This window comes from Taeniopygia guttata, chromosome 21 (assembly GCF_048771995.1).
Source record: "Taeniopygia guttata chromosome 21, bTaeGut7.mat, whole genome shotgun sequence".
NCBI lineage: Eukaryota > Metazoa > Chordata > Aves > Passeriformes > Estrildidae > Taeniopygia > Taeniopygia guttata.
Window position 1 is genome coordinate 1,635,216 of NC_133046.1, and position 21,981 is coordinate 1,657,196.

The 21,981-nt window shown below is 44.3% G+C and overlaps 1 protein-coding gene across 4 annotated transcripts in view; it reads right to left on the minus strand.

The window, feature by feature from the left end:
* The window catches only part of DVL1 (dishevelled segment polarity protein 1), a 52,010-nt gene that overhangs the window by 5,040 nt on the left and 24,989 nt on the right, over positions 1 to 21,981 (minus strand). Inside the window, exons 5-15 of one of the 4 annotated variants that reach the window (XM_030289521.4) lie at positions 16,648 to 16,786; positions 11,079 to 11,172; positions 10,067 to 10,136; positions 9,308 to 9,447; positions 8,956 to 9,032; positions 8,397 to 8,464; positions 7,032 to 7,181; positions 4,163 to 4,294; positions 3,057 to 3,224; positions 1,761 to 1,967; positions 654 to 704 (exon numbers count right to left, since the gene is read on the minus strand). In XM_030289521.4, coding sequence (XP_030145381.1) covers positions 679 to 704; positions 1,761 to 1,967; positions 3,057 to 3,224; positions 4,163 to 4,294; positions 7,032 to 7,181; positions 8,397 to 8,464; positions 8,956 to 9,032; positions 9,308 to 9,447; positions 10,067 to 10,136; positions 11,079 to 11,172; positions 16,648 to 16,786 — 1,271 coding nt within the window. In that variant the 3' untranslated portion in view covers positions 654 to 678. The remainder of the gene's footprint in view (positions 1 to 653; positions 705 to 1,760; positions 1,968 to 3,056; positions 3,225 to 4,162; positions 4,295 to 7,031; positions 7,182 to 8,396; positions 8,465 to 8,955; positions 9,033 to 9,307; positions 9,448 to 10,066; positions 10,137 to 11,078; positions 11,173 to 16,647; positions 16,787 to 21,981) is intronic. The other 3 variants (XM_030289522.4, XM_030289520.4, XM_030289518.4) reach the window with 3 other exon arrangements.

Here is a 21,981-nt window from a genome sequence, read left to right on the forward strand (position 1 = left end):
CCAGCTTTGGAGTCTAAATAAGCCACAGAAATGGGAAAACCAGAATTATTTTGGGCTACTCCTTTTTGAGATGCCATCATTTCCTGCTGCTCCAGCTGACTGGAGAGTTGGGAAACCAGACTGGATTTTGGGGGGAAAGGCTGAATTTTCTGCAGAGTGCCAGAGAGATAGAAAACAGACCACAAAACCACTGGATTTTAAGGGAATATTCCAGGCCTGGGTCTCTGAAGTGGTATTGGCTGATTGTTATGATTTATGAGTGAGAAAGGGCACAAAACTCCAAATTTAACACTATTTTGAGAGTGAGCAGTGCTCCAACCCCTGCCCGAGCCACCTGGCCACCAGTAAATGGGCACTGGCAGAGAAATCCAACCCAGAGGGGTGACACCATAATAAATCTGGATTATTTCTTTCCTGGAGAGCCTGGGGATGGGCTTTTCCCACCTGATTCCCTCCCCTCTGAGCTGCTGCAGGTTGATATGCCAACATCACACCACTGTGCACCGAGACAGGTCGAGCGCCCGAGACAATTTAAAACAAAAACAAAATTTAAAAGTAAAACAAAAACCACCAAAATACAGCTAAACACTTGGGTCACAAGAATCTAGAAATGGTCATGCTGTGAATTCATCATGGAGGCATTTGAAGCTTACCAATCCCCTAGAGTCAGCCATTCCTCTAGGAATCCTTCAGTCTAACGCTTGCTCAGGACAAAACAAGGGAATAACAGTTACAAAGCAAGAAACAGCACAGAAATTGCTCTCCACGAGGAAAAGCGTGGAAGACTTTCAGAGCTGAACAGCCTGGCACTTTTTGGGAGGCTCTCCACAGCATGGACAAAACACCTTTCCTTTCCTATTCCAGCAGCAGGCAGAGAATTCCTACTGCTCACAGAAGCTGCTGCCAAAAAACCACCCCAGCCTTCTGTCCAGGGCAATCAGTTTCCCGTTCTAAAACCTCTGTGAGATTCCTCGTGGATATTTCTTATTTTGGGATAAGGTGAGAAGCAGCTGGGTTAAAATCCCGTGAGCAAGCTCCTGTTATGAAACCCTTTTGTGCCATTTTGTAAAATCTGACTGGCTGTGCTGAATGGGGATAAGTGACATCTAATTTATTGGATGTCCACTAAAAAACACAAGGAATCCTCAGCCCTTCTTTACTGGCAGCATTTCTAAAAGCAAAACTCACTCTGGGAGTGATTCTTTTAAAAAACTTAATTAAAAAATTGTATCTGTACAGCCAAAAAATGGCATTATTTTATTTGCTAAGGTTAAAAATGAATCACAGTGTTATGCTAGGGCAGAAAGGAGCAGGGCAGGTCTTTAATCCATGCAGAATTCTCTTCCTGCCCCTGTCACACATGCCAGCAGAGACTCTCCTCCCTGGAGCAGTGTTTCAGCCCTGGAAACCCCTGGCTGGCCACCTCCCACTTACAAAAAAAGTGATTTTCCTTTTGTGCTGAGCACTGCTGTGAAAGCCAAGAGCAGCTTGGTTCTAACCCCTGTGCCACCAGCACAGAAATGGCCTCATTTCCAGCAACACCAACCCCACTGCTGGCAGTTCCTGACCGGGTTAAGCCTGGCAGGTCCCACAGAGAGCTGAAAGCCAAACCCATCCTCCAGAGCCACAAACACCTTGGATTCATTGCACAAAATCCATGCAGGGAGCAACCAAAACCACGAGACAAGCACGAGGAACTCAAGCAGATGGGTGGGGGGACAATGAGAGCTGTGGAATTCAAACCATTTATCCCATCTTACCTTCACTTTGCTGGCTGCCTGCACTGCCACTGCCATAGCTAAAGCCTGGGTCTTGGTAGGCTGGTGGGAAACAAGGAGGGGGCAGAGGATACTGGTAGGGATATCCTTGGCCCAAGGGCCAGGGAGCAGCGGGGTGTGGCAGTGGAGCCAGGGTGTCCTGGTCTGAGGCGCCGCTGGAACCGTTGTTGAGGTTCAGTGCAGCCAGATCTGGGAAAAAAAAAAGGGAAAAAAAAAATGTTTCTTACCCAGCAGGTAAAATGATCACCTGTGAGTTTATTTACAGAGGTATTTGAAGCTTAGCAATGACCTGGGATCAGACTTCTCACCCAGCGGTGAGAGGTGAGAAAAGAGGGAGGGCTGGGTGAGGACAGCCCCCTTTTCCAGGCTGGAAACTGAGTGGGACTGACAGCAGGGAATGGGCTGATGCCTTGTGAAAGCTGAGCTGGGACAGAGTTAAAGAATAAATCAGGGATTTATGGAAAGATCTCCTCATGGATCCACCTTGGGCAGCACAAGAGCCCAGCCAGGGCTACACCCAAGATGAACCAAAATGGTCCCAAAAAATTGATTCTTGGTCACAAAATGATCAGTTCTGCTCCATTTGCACCTTGGAGTTCATTGTCCCATTCCAGCTTTAGCCCAGGCAGTCCCATCCTGCTTGTTTTTCTCTCTCCAGCCCACGCTGTTTGTGCTCCTGGGCTGAGATTTGGATCATTTGTCCTTGGTGCCCAGCTGGAGCAGGAATTGTTTTGTCTCTGCTCTGTGCAGAGCTCAGCATCCCCTCATGGGAAGCTCAGAACCACACACTAAAGCAGAGAATGTGAAAAATAGAAAAGCCAAAACCTGGGATATCAGCACAGAATGTGAAAAATAGAAAAGCTAAACCTGAGCCATCAGTGTGGCACCAGCAGAAATAAATCCTGCTGTCCTCAGTGCTCTGCTTGACAGCTTCATCCTCCTCCAAGAGCTCTCCTGGCTACCAGGGAGCACCAGCCACTTGCCACACAATTCCAGGGTGATGAAGAGTTCCCCTTGTGAAACCCCAGGAGAGCCAGGGCACCTCTGGAGATCCCCCTGCCCAATCCTGGGTGACACAGGAATGTGTCCAGCTGCATTTGGAATATCTCCAGAGAGACTCCACCCTCCTCTGGGCAGCTGCTCCAGAGCTCTGCCACCCTGATGGAAATCCCTCCTCACTAAACTCTTCACCAGGAGGACACACAAGGGGACAAAGAGCACCCTGGGGGCACAAAAGTGACACGGGGACAGCTCTGTCCTTCCCAGCTGGGGACTTACTGCCACAGAGGTCTCCGAAGACGTAGTAGCACTGCTCTGAGAAGGTGATTTTGTTCACAGTGTGCCTGAGGTAGCCGTGTTTCAGCATGCTGCTGGCGTATTTCCTGGCCTCCCGGCGGTCCTTGAAGCCTTCCACGTGGGTGTAAAGCCAGTCCACCACGTCTGCTCCTGCAATGGGGACAGCAAGAGGAGGCACGGGGTTATCTGAGCCAACCTGTGCTGGCTGAACACCTCAAATGGGGTTATCTGAGCCAAATTGTGCCATCTGAACACCTAAAATGGGGTTATCTGAGCCAAACTGTGCCAGCTGAACACCTACAATGGAATTTTTTGAGGCAAACTGTGCTGGCAGAACACCTAAAATGGGATTATCTGACCCAAATTGTGCCATCTGAACACCTAAAATGGGGTTATCTGAGGCAAACTGTGCCAGCTGAACCTAAAATTAGATTATCTGAGCCAAACTGCCTGCTGAACACCTACATGGACACTGACATTAAACACACACGCAAAAAATGTATTACTTCATAATTAATATTAATTAAATATTAATGTAATTTTAATATTAATTAAAAATGTTCTTATTTACACACACCATGCAGCCCCTTTGAGCTGCAGGAGTGAAAATGAATTTTTCTCTGGATTTGACTCTTCTCTGGGAGTCACCTTCCTCAAGAGGCAGATGTTATGTTGCCAAAATACCTGTGTTCCAACCCTTTCCCCAGCAAAAAGCAACTACAGCCTGGACTGGCAAAATATTAGCACAGCTCAGACTGGCTGTGGCGATTTTAAATCTAATTAAAAGGATTTATTAAGGTTGTGTGGTTGAATTCCAGCTGCTCTGCTGAACTTGGGCAGATCTCTAAAGCCACCTGAAAACTTGAGATATAAAACCAAAGAATTAAAGAAGCAGCTGTGTGTGGGCATGAGAAATGTGCAACAGTTTTGGAGAGCCAAGCTCAAACAAGAATTATTTCCTGTCCATAAATGGAATATAAGAGGTCACAGATATGAAAATAAAGCTCATTAAAAGGTAGTTTTTTGAACCTGTTTCCATTAAATCACTGGGGTTTTTTTCCCCCTCAGCATTTCTGGGATCTGCTTACCTATCACTGCGTTGGAAATGGTGATTTTTAACCACATCCTGTCCCGAATTTCAAGGCCTGAGTCTGGCAGCTGCATGACCTTGACAATAGTAGCCATGTCACTCTTCACAGTTAAGGGAGATTCTTCTAATTCTAAAAGGAAAAGAGGCCACAGGCTGATTTGAAATGAACTCAGGCTGAAGGAACTTCTCAGCTCCCAGTTTGGATGAAACAAAAATAAGTTTTACCAAAAAAACCCCACAACAGACTCTAAAAAACCTCAAATCAAAACAAAACAAAAAAATCACCCTAAAACCACAAAGGTTCCCAAATGCCCCCTCATCCACGGAGTGAATTCCAGCATTTGTAGCAATTTTTCAGATTTTTAGTGGCAGAAATGCTGAGTCCCCACGAGCAGCTACAGGATCCACTCTGCATCAAGAAAGGGAACCCAAGGATTTTTGTGATCCATCATTTTCCAGTTCAAATTTCCCAGGAACAGCCCCCTGGAGAACTCTGTGGGACAGTTTTTGGGGTTTATTCTTTTGGGGTTCACTGCCAGGAGTACCACCCATCTCCATGGAGAAAGAGGATGACCATGGCTCAAGCCATGTCCAGTTTTTTATTTAAAGATCTGGACATTCATGGGGAGAATTGAAATTACAAAAGAAATCTTCCCTCCTCAGAAGAAATCAGGGATTTTTTTTATAAAAATCCTTCTCAGGAACCCTTCACAATCCCAAGATTGCTTTGCCCTCAATCTTTTTTGTGGAACATTAGAAAAAAACCTCCCAAATGCCTCCACAGCCATTTCCCAGTTCACACCATTACAGGCAGAACTGGATCCCCAGAGGTTTCACACTTTCCTGATCAACTTTTACAATAAAATCACAACAGGGTTGAGGTTGAATTTGTCAAATCCTCCTTCTTCTCCCATCTTCCAGCCCTAGAAAATTCATTTTTATCTGTGTTTGCAGCCCAAACCCTTCTCCAGCAGGAATTCCAAAACCCTCCTCCCCTCCCAAGTTCCACACATCACCCACCTTTCAAAAGCACTTTTGTCCTTTTCCAGCCACCCAAAAATTTTGGATAAAAAAAGGTACAGCAAGCGTGAAACAATGAAAACTGAAAATGTTTCTTTCCATACATGCACTGCCAATATGCATGAAAACATCCCAGACCAGCTCTGCATGCAGCTTCAATACTTACAAACCTCAAATAAACACTGAAACTTTGCTTTTGCTTTAAGTTAGTTTGGTTAGTGGCAAAAAGCAACATGTCTGGGGGAAAAAAATACACCAAACTAATATTGGGGAGCAATAAATTGTATTTTCTTGGAGACTTGAGATCTGCATATGAACAGAAAATCTGTATTTTTAAATTTTTGGTTGCTGTACAAATATGGTAAATTCTGAGATGCATCTGAAATGCTCCCATTTTGATCTGAATTCAGTCAGCTTTAAAAATACCCAGGGCAGGGCAGGTCACAGGACTGAGCTGAAGGAAGAGGTCACAATAAAAATCAGGGTTACTCTTTATTCTCTTACATTCCAGAAAGGAAATCTTTTAAGTCACTAGCACATAAATGAGAAGCTGTCTCCAGAAATGTGGTTCTGCTCCCAAATACCTTTACTTTTAAAATCTGTCTGAGAGGTTGCCTGCTCCCCTCTTCCCAACCACAGCATCAAGGCACATGAATTGTTCAAGTGGAATGCTGAGGACAGACTTGTCTGACAGCAATCAGCAGAGAAATTGGATTCCAGCAGTACCTGAAAGGCTCAAAACACATCTCAGGATAAAGCAGCCAGCAGCAAAGGGCTTCATTTGCTTCCTGCTGCAGATTATTTCCCCTCAGTGCTGCTGCCTGATGTCTAAAAACACCTACATTAAAAAAAAAACAACCTTTCCCTCCAAGGTGAGGTGGAATTCCAGCTTATAGAATTTTATATCCAATGCCACACAGGTCTTTAAAATCCTCAAAGTGTCGTTCTGAGTTAAATAAAAGGAAGAATTAATACTTTTTTAACAAATTTCCAAAATAAGGAGTTGGAGCATTGTGTTAATAACACCAACAGGGTTTGATCCCTGTCTGGGCCATTCATTTAAGATGTGGACTCAATGATCCTTGTGGGTCCCTTCCAAATAAAAAGATTCTGTGATTTGAGTGTTCTGAGAGGCTTTTGAATTTTAAAAAACCTCTCCGAATCTTGCAAAATCTTGGTTTCATGGATTTGTAGAACTTTTAGAACTTTTTTAGACTGCCACAGACTGACAAACCAAGAGGAAGGTTGAAGTCTAACCGTAATTTCATGTAGGATGTTAAATTTTGTTTTAGCTTGCTCTAGGAAAAAAAAAAAAGCACAAAAAAATATAAAATAATTCCATATGAATATCAGGGAAGGATTTCCCAAATGAAACACTGACATTATTGCTTTGGTTTTGGTTTTAGCTTGCTCAATAAATTCTAGGAATATAAAAAAGGACCAAAAAAAAATTTAAAAAGTATAAAAGAAGGCCATGTGAATATCAGGAATCACCAACTGAAAGCATGAACATTATGGTTGAAATTTATTAAAAAACAACCAAATGCACCTGAGTGGAAAAACCTGAACGTTATGGTTGAAATTTATTAAAAACCAACCAAATGCACCTGAGTGGAAAAACCTGAACCTATCATTAAAATCCACCAGCAACGACTTCTCCCTGAGACAGAACCCTGACCAAACACCTCTACATCAACCTCCAACCTTTGCCAAAAGTTTTCCTGCTTTCCCCAAGCGTGAGAAACCACTTTAGGCTTAGCTGGCGCTGCCGCTGTCACCGTGCCCGTGGCCGGGCGCTGGTGGCCCTGAGCAGCCCCCTGCCCTGGGCTGGCCAGGGGGTGACTTACTTTCCGACTCGGGAATTGAGCTTGTTAGTGAGGAGCTGGTAGATGTGGTGATGCTCATGGAGGGGCTCATACCGTAACGGGGGTACGCTCCCGTCATGGCCGTGGTATGAGAGATCCACGCCGCGGGGTCGATCGGCCGCACCGGCTCAGCTGCCAGCAAAAGGCAAAGAAAACGGGGTCAGAAATGCAGAAAACACCTCGATTTTGAGAAATCTGAGGGTTTTTCTTTGGTTTTCTTGTTGTTTCTCTGGTTTTCTGAGGGTTTCACATGAGTGAGATCCCGCAGATTGTACCACCACAAAGGGAGAGCAAATGGGGTCAGGCATGCAGCAAACACCAAGGATTGGAGAGATCTGAGGGGTTTTCTCTTGGTCATACTGGTTTTAATAAGGGTTTCATGTGAGTGAGGTCCCATAGTGTGCACCATCATAAAGGGACAGCAAACGGGGTCAGAAATGCAGCAAACACCAAGGTTTTGAGAAATCTGAGGGGTTTTCTCTGGTTTTCTTGTTGTTTCTTTGGTTTTCTGAGGGTTTCACGTGAGTGGAATCCTGTAGTCTGCACCACCACAAAGGGACAGCAAAATGGGGTCAGAAATGCAGCAAACACCTAGATTTTGAGAAATCTGAGGGGTTTTCTTTGGTTTTCTTGTCGTTTCTCTGGTTTTCTGAGGGTTTCACATGAATGAGGTCCCATTGTCTGCCCCAGACAAAAGGCACAGAAAATGGAATCAAACTTGCAGAAAATATCAAGATTTTGGAAGATTTGAGCAGTTTTCTCTTGTTCTCTTGTTGTTTTTCTGGTTTTCCTAAGGATTTCAAGGGGGCTCCCCCAGTCTGCACCAATCTTGCATTTATTCCACCCTCATCTTCAGTGCCACTCTCCTCTTCTGTGGACTGGGAACAAACTGGCTCCAGTTCCACCAGCACAGCCCTCACCAGCAGGAGGCAGCTGTGTTTGTCACATGAGTACAGATCTTTTACTGCTACTGGAAACAAGATCATTTTCAATTTTTTATGTGTATCACTGCTGCTTCCCTCACATCTTCAAAACACTCAGTTGTCTCTAAAAGTTCACTGTGAGAAAATGAAGATTTTTAACACTTGGCATAATTATTTCCAAACCTTTTATGTATTGAACAGTTAAGATCACCTCCCAAAACGTCAGGAGCTTGATCCAAAGATGTGAACCAAGAGAAAAACTCCCAGGAATTCAATGGGCAGCAGAACCCCAGGCTCCCAATACAAAAGTAAACAAATAAAAGAATTGAATGGGTAGAATCTGTTAGATGCCAAAATAAGTGAAAATATTCCAGACTTTTGGGGCTTCCCAGGAACCCAGCAAAGAACCCAAATGTGTACTCACCCCTGGGGATGGTGAAATAACTCCTGGGAGTAGGGTCCCAGCATTTGGCTACTGTTAGGCTGATAGGTCTAGGAAGAAAGAAAACAGGTAAGGATGACTCTTAACTTTCCTACAGAGCTGAAAATACTAGAAGAACGATTTGAAACAAATTTATTCCTATCCAGCAGTTGTCAAGTACATTCTGAGAATGGTTTTGAGAAGCTTTATAATATTTTCAGTATGAAGCACATCAGGAAGTTCCTGGCTTTGCACAGATGATGAGCACTGGAGATGAAATGTGTTGGATGATCAGCTCTTGAGATATTAAAATGCTCATCACATAAGCAAACAGCCCTGCTGAAAGCAGGCAACTCTTCAATTCCTGTTGGTTTTGGCTAGAACCAACCTCACCTATTCCTCATTTACACTGAGGAGTTCACAGCTGAGATCAGTCATGCTGATGGATAACAGAATGTTGATTTCTCTGAGGTTTTCCCTACTCCAACAACTGCACATGGAGGATAAATGGAAGAAGATAAATGGAGGATAAATAAGAAGAGGTTTTGTGATGTGTGCTCACCCTGGTTTGGAGACGATTTCCCGTAAAACCCGAACGGCATCGTCATTGCTCATGTTCTCAAAATTGACATCATTCACCTGGAACAGTGCAGAGAGCAGAGGTCAGCCTTTGCAGCAGGAAAGTTAAAGGTGTTTTAATTACATCATTAAATCCCCCAATTTATCTGCCTGCTGGCTGCTTCCATTCCTTTGAGATGTCATTTCTCAGACCACCACACGAAGAATCACCAATTTCAGGGATCTTTGGGCCACATTTCCCTGGAGATGAGTAAATCCTGCTCCTTGGTTCCCACAGCCCGTGGGGGTGGTGGGATGGCAGAGCAGAGCAGCAGGATTTGGGGACAGGGACCCACCTGCAGCAGCATGTCCCCTGGCTCGATGCGCCCGTCCGCTGCCACCGCCCCTCCTTTCATGATGGAGCCGATGTAGATGCCACCATCACCCCGGTCATTGCTCTGCCCCACAATGCTGATTCCCAGGAAGTTGTACTTTTCTAGATGGACACAAAATGGGGGGTGGGGAAGGGAAAAAAAAACAGGCAAAGTGATTGGAATGATAGCAAAGAGCGAGGCTGTTTCAGCTTTGAAACATCTCAACAGCTCAGCGAGGCAAGGTTTGACTTGCAATGATCTCAGGCTGCTCTAATGGTGAATATTTGTCTGGCACCTCCAGGGAAAGGCTGCTAAATACAGGATTTTTTTCATCCAAGACGGTGTTACTTTAAAAAAAAACCCAGCAAGAGGAAGAGCACTGAAAAGACTTGTCCACACCTGGAAATTAGCACTGATCACATTGAGCAATGTTTGTTCCACAAGTCAGAGAGGCAGGAAGGGTTTGGTGCTGCTGAAAAGTGCTGAATTTGCTGGCAGCCCTGCACATTTCTGCCTGGCTGACAAATGAAACACACGAGCAGCAGAAATGCAAACCTCCAGTGCCCTTCTACCCCAATCCCTCACCATTAACTCCACATCCTGCAGTTCCAGCTCCTTCCCTGGAAGGAACACTGATCTGCTGGTGAAAATGGCCCAGTTCTGGATTAGGAATGCAGATAAATACAAAATACATCTCTACCAACTAAAATGCATCATAAAAAACGTGGCTGGTCCTCTTACCCATGTTGAGTGTGACAGTGATGATGTTTAGGGACATGGTGGAGTCAGTGATGCTGCTGAACGAGGACGACTGCAAAACACAAGAAAAAGTCTCAAGGTTTTAAATGGCTCAGAGTAAGAACTGCTGAGGATTAACTCATCAGGAATTGATTAACAGGTTTCCAATTGAAAGCCAGCTGGAAATTATTGAGGCTTCCTCAAAATTATGCTTCATTTAGAAACTTTTAAGGAAAGAAATCTGAGCAGAGTCTGCACTTTCTCCAAAGGTCTGATAAAAAGCACCCAGAGCATGTTCCTATACTGAGGTTTCTCAACTGAACTTCCCCTGGAATTATTTCTGCTTCCTGGCTGTGACTGACAGGCAAACATTTGGATCCTGAAGTGCCCAGTGGAGTGTGAATTACTGCCCACAGCTCCTCCCTAAAGGGAGGAGTGAACAGCAGATGATCCAGCAGGAAGCTGGAGAGGAGAGAAACTGCCCTGCCTCCAAAATTAAATCCAAAGGTGCGTATCAAAGACCTCCTAAAGCACTATCCTGTGATAAATGTGTGTGAGGTCGTTCTTTAGTGTGTGGAGACTGAGATTTATGGGAGAACAACACAGGAACTTCAGGAGTCTGTCCATGGGGTCACCCTCATCCTGCTGCCAAGGGCTGGCATGGGAAAGGGCAAAGGCAAAGATTTGGGATTTCCTACGAACTTGGGCTTCTCCTCCCAGCAGAATACAGGTCTCAGGGTATCTCACACCCCTTCCCACATCATCATGGAGCTTCTCCTCCAGAGCTTCGTCTTGGAAAAGACAAAAAACGGGATCACTGAACAGTGAAAGGAGACAGGGAGAGGTGAAAACTTCACTTTGGAGCCGCAGAACTTCAAATGCAGAGATTTAGCCCAGCCTGGAGCCACAAGGAGCCTCTCAGTGAATTCAACAGGCACAGACCTGTCCTGGATCCCTTCAGCTCCCCTCAGAAATCCCAGCTCACCTCCCTGGGTGATGCTGGTGCCGACCTTACCCTGTCGATCTGCCGCATCCTCTGTTTCCTCCTCCGGCGCTTGTGCTTGCGGATGAGCCGGGACGAGGTGCTCTGCTCCGTGGAGCTGCTCAACCTGAGGGCAAGGACAGCAAATGTCACCCCTGGGAGGCTCAGCCACCTGCTCCTCCTGCCAGGAAGAGATGATTCCTGCAGCAGCAGCAGAGGGGAAATCACACAGACCGCTCAGGAGAGGATTCCAGCTCAACGACAGCAGGGATCAGATTAATCATTTAATTATTATTTAATTTAGCAGTTGTTTTCTTCTGGGAGCAGGTCTGAGTGCAACTCTTAATGATCATTTTTGTGAGTCATGTCATGGTGCTGTATTTTCTTCCACTGTTATCAAGAATTAAAGGCTTAAATGTAAAGAAATCAAATAGAAATTGGTAATGGGGGACAGTGAATATGATTTACCTTCATATATTCTGTTAAGTTTCATTTTGCTGTTTTTTCCAAACTTGTAGTGCCACATTTTACATATAAATCTTTAAGGTCTTTAAAGAGTTTGGAGCATTAATCATCCTCACTTTACAGAGAGTAGAATGAGACAGAAATGGATTTGCCCAAATTAATTTCAGGAGCCTGGAACAAAGCCCAGATTATTAAGATACCACTGTAACACCAGAGAAACATCTCTCTTCTATTTAACATGTAAGAATAGGGAAAAAAAAAATAGACAAAGCAATGCTCCATCATTAACCAATATTAAAAATCCAGCCTTATACAACACAGAACAACCAGTGCCAGGCTTTCCCCCCAATTTCCACATCCCTGCCTTCCACGCTCCAGCCACATGCAGGAATGTGAGAACACCTCAAAAACTTGATTCCAGCAATTCCAAAAAGGAATTGCCCACAGGAAACCCCTCTGGCCTGGAATATTTTGATCAAGAATCAGCCCTGGAGGTGCTGGAGCTGCTCAGAGGGTGTGAATCCCCTGCCATTCCCTTGAGTTCACACAACTATTTCAGGCATGTTAACCTCACACACTCCTCCTTCCCCTCCCAGCCAGGGGAACTGAAGAGCCAAGAAGTGGGATTTTACAAAAAAAAAAAAAAAAAGATCCAAAATGTGATAACCCCTGGTGGGTGGAACAGCTCACACAGGAAAAATAAGGAGGTGTCAAACCCAGGGCTCCCAAAACTGGGCTTGTTCAATATCCACCAAAGATTTACACAAAAACCTCCACTTTTATTTCGCTGTCAATATTCTCCCCCTTCTTGATTCCTCTCCCATTTTCTTCTCCTCCTTTTCCCTCACCAGAGGATTCAGCTAAAACTTCCCAGTTGGGGAGAATCTGAGGAAAGCCAAGGCTCACTGCAGTGAAGCTGCCTGCTCTCTAAAAGTGCATTTTTCTCCCAAATTAAACCAGCAAAATCAGACTTTCTTGGCAAATCTCGGAGCCTCTGCTAGCAGGTGATAACATGTGAGAAGTGAAGTAGTGAAGTTGTTCCTGTTGTATTTTTGCCATTCTGCTGGGTATTGGGATGGAAGGATGAGAAGCAGCTCCTTGAAAAGCCCCAGCTCAGGTTTAGTTCAAGGGGACACAAAAGATTTCAGGGAAAAAACAGAGCTAAACCAGCCTCTCAAAAAACCTGATGATCAGAAGGCTCTGCAGGAACATTTTTACACCTATTTTCATGGAGCTGTGGCACATTTCATCATCTCTCCTTGTACTTTCTGCTCAATCCAGAGCCTTAATGCATCCTGGCTGAATCCTTAATATTCTGGGAGCATCTGGATGCTAAAAAGCAGCTCAAACCTACTCTAATGAGGAATATTTTGCTCTCTGAAGCATCTCCAGAAATATTGGGTGAAAGTTGTTATTATTACAATCTGATGAGAAAGACAAGATGGTAAATTTGAGCTTTTGAGACAAATAAAGATGAAAAACAAATCTGGAATTATCACTACCAATTAATTTCCTGCACCAGCTACTGTTCAAAACCCTGATTGCACTTCTAACACAAATGCCCAGAAATACCACAGGAGAGATTTTAAAAATACTGTAATAATAATAATAATTATTATTTTATCTATTCTACAATTCCCAAGGACAGGGGGAAAAAAAGGCAACATTTGTTAAAACAAGCTTACCCACACGGCTTGAAAAGAAATTATGGTAATTTCTTAAATGATAAATAAACAAATTTTTGCAGTGAATTATTTTAGTTGCATTAAACTGAGAGCAGCAATTGCTGACAATAATCCTACAGCTACAGATGTCAGCTTTGTTAAACCTTTACTTTAGAGAAGACAGGAAAAAAAGTTTTTACGGTGAAGTTGCCTACATCAACCTGTGTTCAAAATCCTATCTGCAAACAACAGAAACAGTAGCTTTGTAAAAAAATTGTCAAACACCTCGAAAAAAAAAAAGTAAATTAATTATTGTGCTCCCACTGTCACTCTGCACTGTCCTGGAATGTCTGTGAATAGGTTAATTCAGCAAAACATGACATTATTCTTTAACTGAATGCAACAGAACTTCCTTGGGCTGGGAACTACCCAGCTCTGTCCCATTGCTCTGAGTTCAAATAAAACCAAACCGAGCCAGAAAAGCATCCTGAGCCTCACAACCTCCTCCTTTCCAGGACAGAAGATCCTTTCCCTCCGATTTCCTACCTCCGTGCCTCCTCCCTGCATGGCCTTCCTCCCAAAGCAGCTCCTGCACCAAACCCACCAGCTGCCAGGAACCAAAGTCACCTCTGTCCCCAGGGATGTGTCCATCAGGGACCAAACTGACCCCTCAGACCCCTCTGTCCTCAGGGGATGTGTCCATCAGGGACCAAACTGACCCCTCAGACCCCTCTGTCCCCACACTGATGTGTCCCTCAGGACCCAAACTGACCCCTCAGACCCCTCTGTCCCCACACTGATGTGTCCATCAGGGACCAAACTGACCCCTCAGACCCCTCTGTCCCCAGGGGATGTGTCCATCAAGGACCAAACTCACCCCTCAGACCCCTCTGTCCCCACACTGATGTGTCCCTCAAGACCCAAACTGACCCCTCAGACCCCTCTGTCCCCACACTGATGTGTCCCTCAGGGACCAAACTGACCCCTCAGACCCCTCTGTCCCCACACTGCTGTGTCCATCAGGGACCAAACTGACCCCTCTGTCCCCAGCAGATGAGTCCCTCAGGACCCAAACTCACCCCTCAGACCCCTCTGTCCCCAGGCTGGTGCCTCCAGCAGCTCTGGAACCTTCTCCATTTGCTCTTTGCCTGATTTGCCTCTACAGAAAACTTCTCCCTGCCAGCACAAAGCCTCCCGTGCCTGAGAACCTCATTCCTGGAACACAGCAGCATACCTTGGAGCATTCCTTCCAGTGGTTCTTCCTGACGAGCTGGCCTGGCAGCTCTTCCCTCTGCCAAAAACTCCTGCCCAATCTCCCGAGGGAAAGGCAGCAGCAGCAGCTTCCAAGAATTTCTTTCCTTCTTGCTCAGGTCAGACTCAGGAAGTTTTGGTATTATTTTATTCATACAGAAAGATTTGCTGCCTCTGCTCTGACGTGGCTCAGTGGCCACCCTGAGCTAATCCTGCCCCAATTATTCATTTATTTGCAAGAAACACAAATCTGTTGTTGCTGTTGACTCGAGTTTTTGGGGTAGAGCTCAAAGCCCTGAAGGCTTTGGGAAGGCTCAAGGTGCATTCAGGGTTAAGAACCAACCCTCCATGCAGGTAAATACCCAGAAAAGTGATTTTTTAATATCTCGTAATTTTTTATATCGCATTAAGGGTTAGGGACCAGCCCTCCATGCAGGTAAATACCCAGAAAAGTGATTTTTTTATATCTCATCATGGAGTGGTTTGGGTTGGAAGGGACCTTAATCTCAGTTTATTCCAACCCCTGCCATGTGCAGGGACACCTTGCACTTCACTAGGACTGCAAAATAACTTCTTGAAATCAATTCAGGACTAAATTTCCAATGTGAATTTTAGTTACCCTTTGGAAACTCTCAGCCTTTAATCAGAACTGTGAGGTCTTTAAAACCTGACCAACTGCAAGACCCAACAGATCCACCAGGATCCATAAGCTGATCATGTTTTAAACACAGCACTGGGTTCAGGATCTCCAGGAGCAGTTGCTTTTTGCTGTTTTTATTAAAAATGCCATGGTTTTATTAAAATTACCATGTTCTGCCTTTTTGAGCTGCAGATCCCTCCCTGTGACCCACCAGAGATCTCTCACCCTGATGTTCTCTGGCAAATCCATAATGGATTTTCAGAGCCCACTGGGATGAAGAACAGCTCTAGAGCCAGTGGCCAGGAAAAGGAAGAATATTCCAGAGAAATGTGGCCAGGAAAAGGAAGGAAAATACTTCAGATTGGTTTTACCTCCATGAAAATCAGTATTTTGAAGCCACAAAATGTATTGGCTTAAAGACTTCTTAAAGAAAAACAAAAATATCTTTAGCTATAACAAAGATGTCTTGAAATGAGAGGTATTTTTCAAGCAGGGAATAATTCACACACCCTGCCTACACAAAAAGAAATAATGAAGAAGCCACAAATACGTGGCAGCCCAGGCTGCCTTTGCAGCAGCATTAACTTTGATGAATTCCTGAACTGCTCATAGGTCTCAGACTATGCAATTAGCCAGGAATTCCTTTATAATTGAGCTCCAGTGAAGTGCACGTTTATTAGGAATCTGTGCTGACAGTATTTTGTTTTAATATTCACACCATTGCTTTATAAATAGGTAGGCAGAGTGCTTTGATCTGGAAATGTGGCCATTCTTGCTATGAAAAGGAGAGGAGCAGAGCTTTGCTTTCAACTGCAGGAGTGGTTTGGGCTCAATAATAGAGTTCAAGACTTGTTAAAGAAAAACATTAAAAAATCCATATAACTTATAGATTTATATATTGGTTTCAGAGCCTGGACCCAAAAACTGAGCAGTGATTCCACACAACGATATCACTGATGAGTGACCTGTGCTCAGATTGATGCCTCATGTTTTGGTTTTTGTATTTTTCACATTCTGTGCTGATGCCTCAGGTTTAACTTTTCTGTTTTTCACATTCTGAGCTGCTTTAGTGTGTGGCTCTGAGCTTCCCATGAGGGGATGCTGAGCTCTGCACAGAGCAGAGACAAAACAATTCCTGCTCCAGCTGGGCACCAAGGACAAATGATCCAAATCTCAACCCAGGAGCACAAACACCGTGGGCTGGAGAGAGAAAAACAAGCAGGATGGGACTGCCTGGGCTACAGCTGGAATGGGACAATGAACTCCAAGGTGCCAATGGAGCAGAACTGATCATTTTGTGACCAATCATCCATTTTTTGGGATCATTTTAGTTCAACTTGGGTGCAGCCCTGGCTGGGCTCTTGTGCTGCCCGAGGTGGATCCATGGAGGAGATCCTTTAATAAATCCCTGATTTATTCTTTAACTCTGTCCAGCCTCTGTCCTAGGGCAGCTTTCACAAGGCATCAAAATCACAAAAGAAATAGAAAAAAACCCCAAAAAAGAATAAAAAACACCCAAAAAAAGAGGAAGGAAAAAAAAGAGAGAAGATGGTTGAGAGGAGCCCAGGAGCTGTGGCTGTACCTGCTGGTGTGCTCCTCATCCTCGGAGTCGATGAAGCTGCTGGACTCCAGCTCGCTGCTCAGCACGGTGGAGGAGCTGTCGTAGCCTGGGGGGTGCTCCCGGTGCCGCTCCAGCTTGGGGTGCCCATTGATCCTGGGGGCTGCAAAAGCACAACCAAGGCAGTGTCACAGCCTGCTGATGGAACAGTGACACTCTGTCTCCTTAAAAAGGAAAAAAAAATAGAAATTTCTCTCTTTGTGGCAGGCACGTTCTTCTCTCTCTCAGAATTTTTTCATAGGGGAGTAGACAGGGAAAATAGAGAACACAATTTCTATTTCTGCTCCTTGTTTTCCCCTGTGGAATGTGTTTGGAGAATTCTTTCCCTGGGGTGATGCTTGGTTGGGTTCTGGTGAGGATTGTTTGAGCTGGTGGCCAATCCAACCCACCTGGGGCTGGGATCTCAGAGAGGGTCATGAGTTTTGAGTTAGATAAAATAGGTTTGTAGTTTTAGTATCTCCTTTAAATAGTATATTAATGTATTATAGCATAGTTATAATAAAGAAATCATTCAGCCTCTGAGCTGCAGTCACACATCAGCATTTCTCCCCTCGGGGCTCCCCTGCATTTCCAGCAATCCCCACTCCTGCATTTCCTGCGTGCAGCCGTTCCTGCAGCCCCGCAGCTCAGCTGCAGCTCAGGGCAGAGCTGGAAGCCCACGGGCCTGGAGGTGACATCTGCCCATCAAATGGAGGAACGTGTCCCCTGGTAGCCTTGGACTCCTTAAAAAGGACAAAAACACAGAAATTTCTCTCCTCAATTTGGTTAAAAGACACCTCGTAGGACCTTGGGGGCTTCACCTCAAATTTAAGGACACCCAACTGGACAGGAGTCAAAAAGCCCCTGAGCAACTCACTAGAAAAAGAAGAGAACTGCTGCCCTGATTTTTAAAAGTGTTTTCTTTTATAGTTGTTTTGAAAGTTTTAAAGTTCTCATCAAACTTTAGCCTTCTGGCAAAGTTTACATATTTCTACTGGAGTTCTTACTGTTTTAGTATATATATTTTTATATATATATATATATATAGTATTATATATATATATAGTATTGTATTTTAATTTTTTTGTTTATTTTCATAGTTATTTTATTTTTTTATATTTGAAATTTTAAACTTTTTTAACTTAATGTGCTTTTGCATGGACAGTCCCAGCAGCACAGAAATCCTGAAAAAAAAAACACATTCCTGGATGAATTTTATTAATATTTTATCCAGAAAATCAGTTTTACCTGGACCAGATATTCAGGTGATTCCTGGATGAATTTTATTAGTATTTTACCCATAAAACTACTTTTACCTGGACCTGATATTCAGGTGTTTCAGAACATTTCTTTATTAATCCCTGGCTGTGTGAACGCTGTCAGAACAAACATTCCCACAGATAATCCCCTCCCAAAAATGCCATTTACTTGAAAGCTGCAGTGACTCATCTTTTTCCAAGATATTTTAGGGCTTTTCCTCAGCAAATCAAACTCCTCCTGCACCTTTCATTAGAATATCCTGAATTTTTGACTGACGCTTCTTTAGACTTTCATTTTAGGGATTTTCCTCAGCAAAGCAAACTCCTTCTGCACCTTTCATTAGAATATCCTTAATTTCCAAGTGCTCATTTCTTTTTAAAGATATTAAGGATTTTCCTCATCAAATCAAACTCCTCTTGCACCTTTCAGTAAAATATTCTTAACTTCCAAGTGCTCCATTTTACCAGGAATGTTCCTTTCCCTAAAAGAAGAAAGGCTGAGCTTGATAAGGCAAAGAAATCAACATAACAGGCTTCAAAGATAGATTTAAAAATATTATTTGGTTTTAACCCTTTTTGATTTTAAACCACCCTCTCCAAACACACAAATCCCAAGCCTAAGGGATTTTTTTTTCTTTTTTACAGAATATAAAACCTGCTCAGGGGAGGAAGGCCTGCAGGAGGAATTATACCGGATTCATATTGAAAGTTAATTATTAAAGTAACTTTTCAAGTGAGGTACCAGAGGAATTTGACAAAGCAATGCTCATTTTTTATTAAAGATTTCCAGAATTTGGAACAGAGGAAGCCAAGGCATGGAATAAATCTAATTTCTACCTCCCAAGCAGCACCAGGTAACCTCGAGCTCACAAGAAAGATTTCCTGTGTAATTAAGGTGTGCATTTAAATCCATAAAGTTTTTTTTGCAATTTGCCTGCACGTGTAAAATTCCCTTTCCCAATCTTTTCTAATGTTAGCCAGCATTGTCTGGGGGCAATAAACCATTCTCATAATTGAGTACTTTCACAAACCATGATTTTTAGGGATTTACTCATAAAATATTTCCAAAGCAACAAGGACTTTTGTTGCTTGAAGAGAGAAAAGGGGAGCTCTGACATCCTGATTTTTTTTTTTCCCAGCTCAGTTTCCATTTGGAGTTTCTTGATGTTTGTATCTGCAGCATCCCACACCTCCAAAAAAAGAGGTTTTTTACGTTCCTCAAGCCACCACCACGTTCTCTTTGTGGGGATTATTTTGAAATCAGGGAATATACAAATTTTTAAATTTCAGTCTAAAGAAGAATCAATCATTCCCTGCTGTGGCTCAGTGCCTGTCCCCCCTAATGACCAGGGACTTTCTGCCCTGCTTTGTCCCTTCTTTAGAGGGTGAAGAGTTCAATGTGACAAAAACCTTCCAGTGCCTCAAAGAGCCGAGAATAAAGCATGGCCTGGGAGGGTGAAATGTGTCCTCCCTGACTTTTATCAAGAGCAAGGTCCTGCCTGAGGGACAAAAACACATCAAAGAGCAAATCAAACCAAACCTGGAAGCAGAGAGGGAAGAGCAGCAGCTGTGGAGAGGTTCTGTCACAGCAGAGAACAGGGTGAGGGTGATGCCTCAGGTTTTGGCTTTTCTATTTTTCACATTCTCTGCTGCTTTAGAGTGTGGCTCTGAGCTTCACATGAGGGGATGTTTGGTTTATATTGTTATGGTATGGTTTAGAAGGTTGTAAGATTTTACTCTTCACAGAGCAGGGAGACAAAACAATTCCTGCTCCAGCTGGGCACCAAGGACAAATGATCCAAATCTCAGCCCAGGAGCACAAACAACATGGGCTGGAGAGAGAAAAACAAGCAGGATGGGACTGCCTGGGCTAAAGCTGGAATGGGACAATGAACTCCAAGGTGCAAATGGAGCAGAACTGATCATTTTGTGACCAATCATCCATTTTTTGGGACCATTTTGGTTCATCTTGGGTGCAGCCCTGGCTGGGCTCTTGTGCTGCCCAAGGTGGATCCATGAGGAGATCCTTTAATAAATCCCTGATTTATTCTTTAACTCTTTCTAATCGCTGTTCTGGGACACAAGGCATCAAGGGTGGCTCAGACAGAAGGGCCAAGCTGCCAGTAAGGTGGGAAAACAAAACCCTGCCAACCCCTTCCAAAGCTTTTCCCCATTTTTTAGGAAAGGAGTTGTTGATTCCTCAATAAAGACTTGGAACCCTGCTGGGTGCAGGGCTCAGCCCCTGCTACTTCAACAGGGAAGGACAATGGGATTGTCCACTCCTGCCTTATGGGCACATCCCATAACTTGGGATTGGAGTTCTTTGGATCCTCCAACAGCCTCAAATCCCTCCACCCCAATCAGGCTCAACATTCCCATCCCAGCTGGTTTCCAGTTCCAGCCCTCCTGCAGTCAAAAATTGCAGTCCACATACTGCAGCAGCAAGGGGAAATCTGCAGCAGCTCCTCTTCCCAAACATTTGGGATCTGGAGCCTGCCCACATGAAGAGTCCTCCAGGCACAGGCATTTCTCAGCTGGCTGCACAAGAGTTAAGTTCACCCCACAGCAAAGTGGGTGTTGAAACCTCAGCGTCGACACTTGACATCTGCAGACTTGTCAGAAACTGAGCAGCAGCTATAAAACATTCCTCAACACCCAAAAAAATCCCCTCTTGTCCCTTAATTACCTCCCTAATTAGAGCTTCCACAGCCCCCTTTCCCACTGCTCCTCAGCAAAGTGACACGGGAGCTTTGTTCCTCCCAGCCAGGGGTCCCCACAACCTCCCACCACCCTAATTAACATCCTCACTCCACTTTCACTTAATAAGACTTTGCCAACCTCCCAAAGCAATGAGGACTTTTGTTGTTTGAAGAGAGAAAAGGGGGAGCTCTAACATCTTGATTTTTTTTTCCCCAGATCAGTTTTCCTCGAGGTTTTCTTGGTGTTTGTATCTGTAGTGTCACGCAGCTCCAAAAAAGGAGTTTTATTACATTCCTCACACCACCATCTTTGTGGGAATTATTTTAAAATCAGAGAATATACAAGCACAGATGGAGATTCAGCACTTTAAAATAGGAATACGATTTAAGGGAAATTGGTGGAAGAGCTTAAGGAAATCCCAAATCCTTCTGCATTTTAAATGGGAAGAGGTGTGAAAACGCTGTCAGCTCAGCCAGGTGTGTCTCACACCTTCCAGCTGCAGCTGGAATCAATATTTATCACTGTGTGTGTGGAATTGCCCAGTAGCCATTCAGCAGAATCAGCTTTTCTGGGGTGAGTAATCCTGCAGCAATGAAGGGAAACATGCAGGCTGCTGTGCTGAACAACCCACCCGTGGTACCACACTGTTCATTATCACCCACTGGAGCACCTGGAGGATTCACCAGCACCCCAACGACCAAACCAAACCTCTGCAAGGATCTTGTTGCAGTTCAAGCCCAGACTGAAAGCTGGCAAGGTTTTCCAATAAAATTAGGAAGCAATTTTTGTAAATTAAAATGGAGAGTAGCACAGAAAATCTTTTTTTTAGTGTTCCTTTTCTTCCCTGGGGTTTTCCCAACCTTCATTCTGTGGAACCTCTCATTCCCAGTGCTCTGGACTCAGCCTGTTTGACCTGTTCAGGTTTCAGCTCAGTGCTTCTCTGCTCCCAAATGGCTCCTTCACACCTTTTCTCACTTCACCTGTTTGAAATGAAAGCTGGAACACCCTGCTCCTGTTTTCTTGTAAAACAAGAACTCCTTTCCCTTGAGGGAACCCAGGGAAATCCTCTTTGCCAAGGTGGGTGATTCTTTGTACCTAACATTTCCAATTTGTCCAGCTGGCTGAGCTGTTCCTGTGCCTCTGGAATAAATCCCCTGGCACAAAGCTGTGAGTAACACAGAGCTCCAGGAGTTCCCTCATCCTGCCCCTCTGCCAGGCACCAGGGCTGTAATTTGGGCATTATCCAAACGAGTCTCTGCAGGAGCACATCAAACACTCACACTGCATTTCCTGCTTCCTGCAGGGAAAGGAGGATTTTCCCAGCACACAGCTGCTGGCCCTGGAATAGCTGGATCCAGGT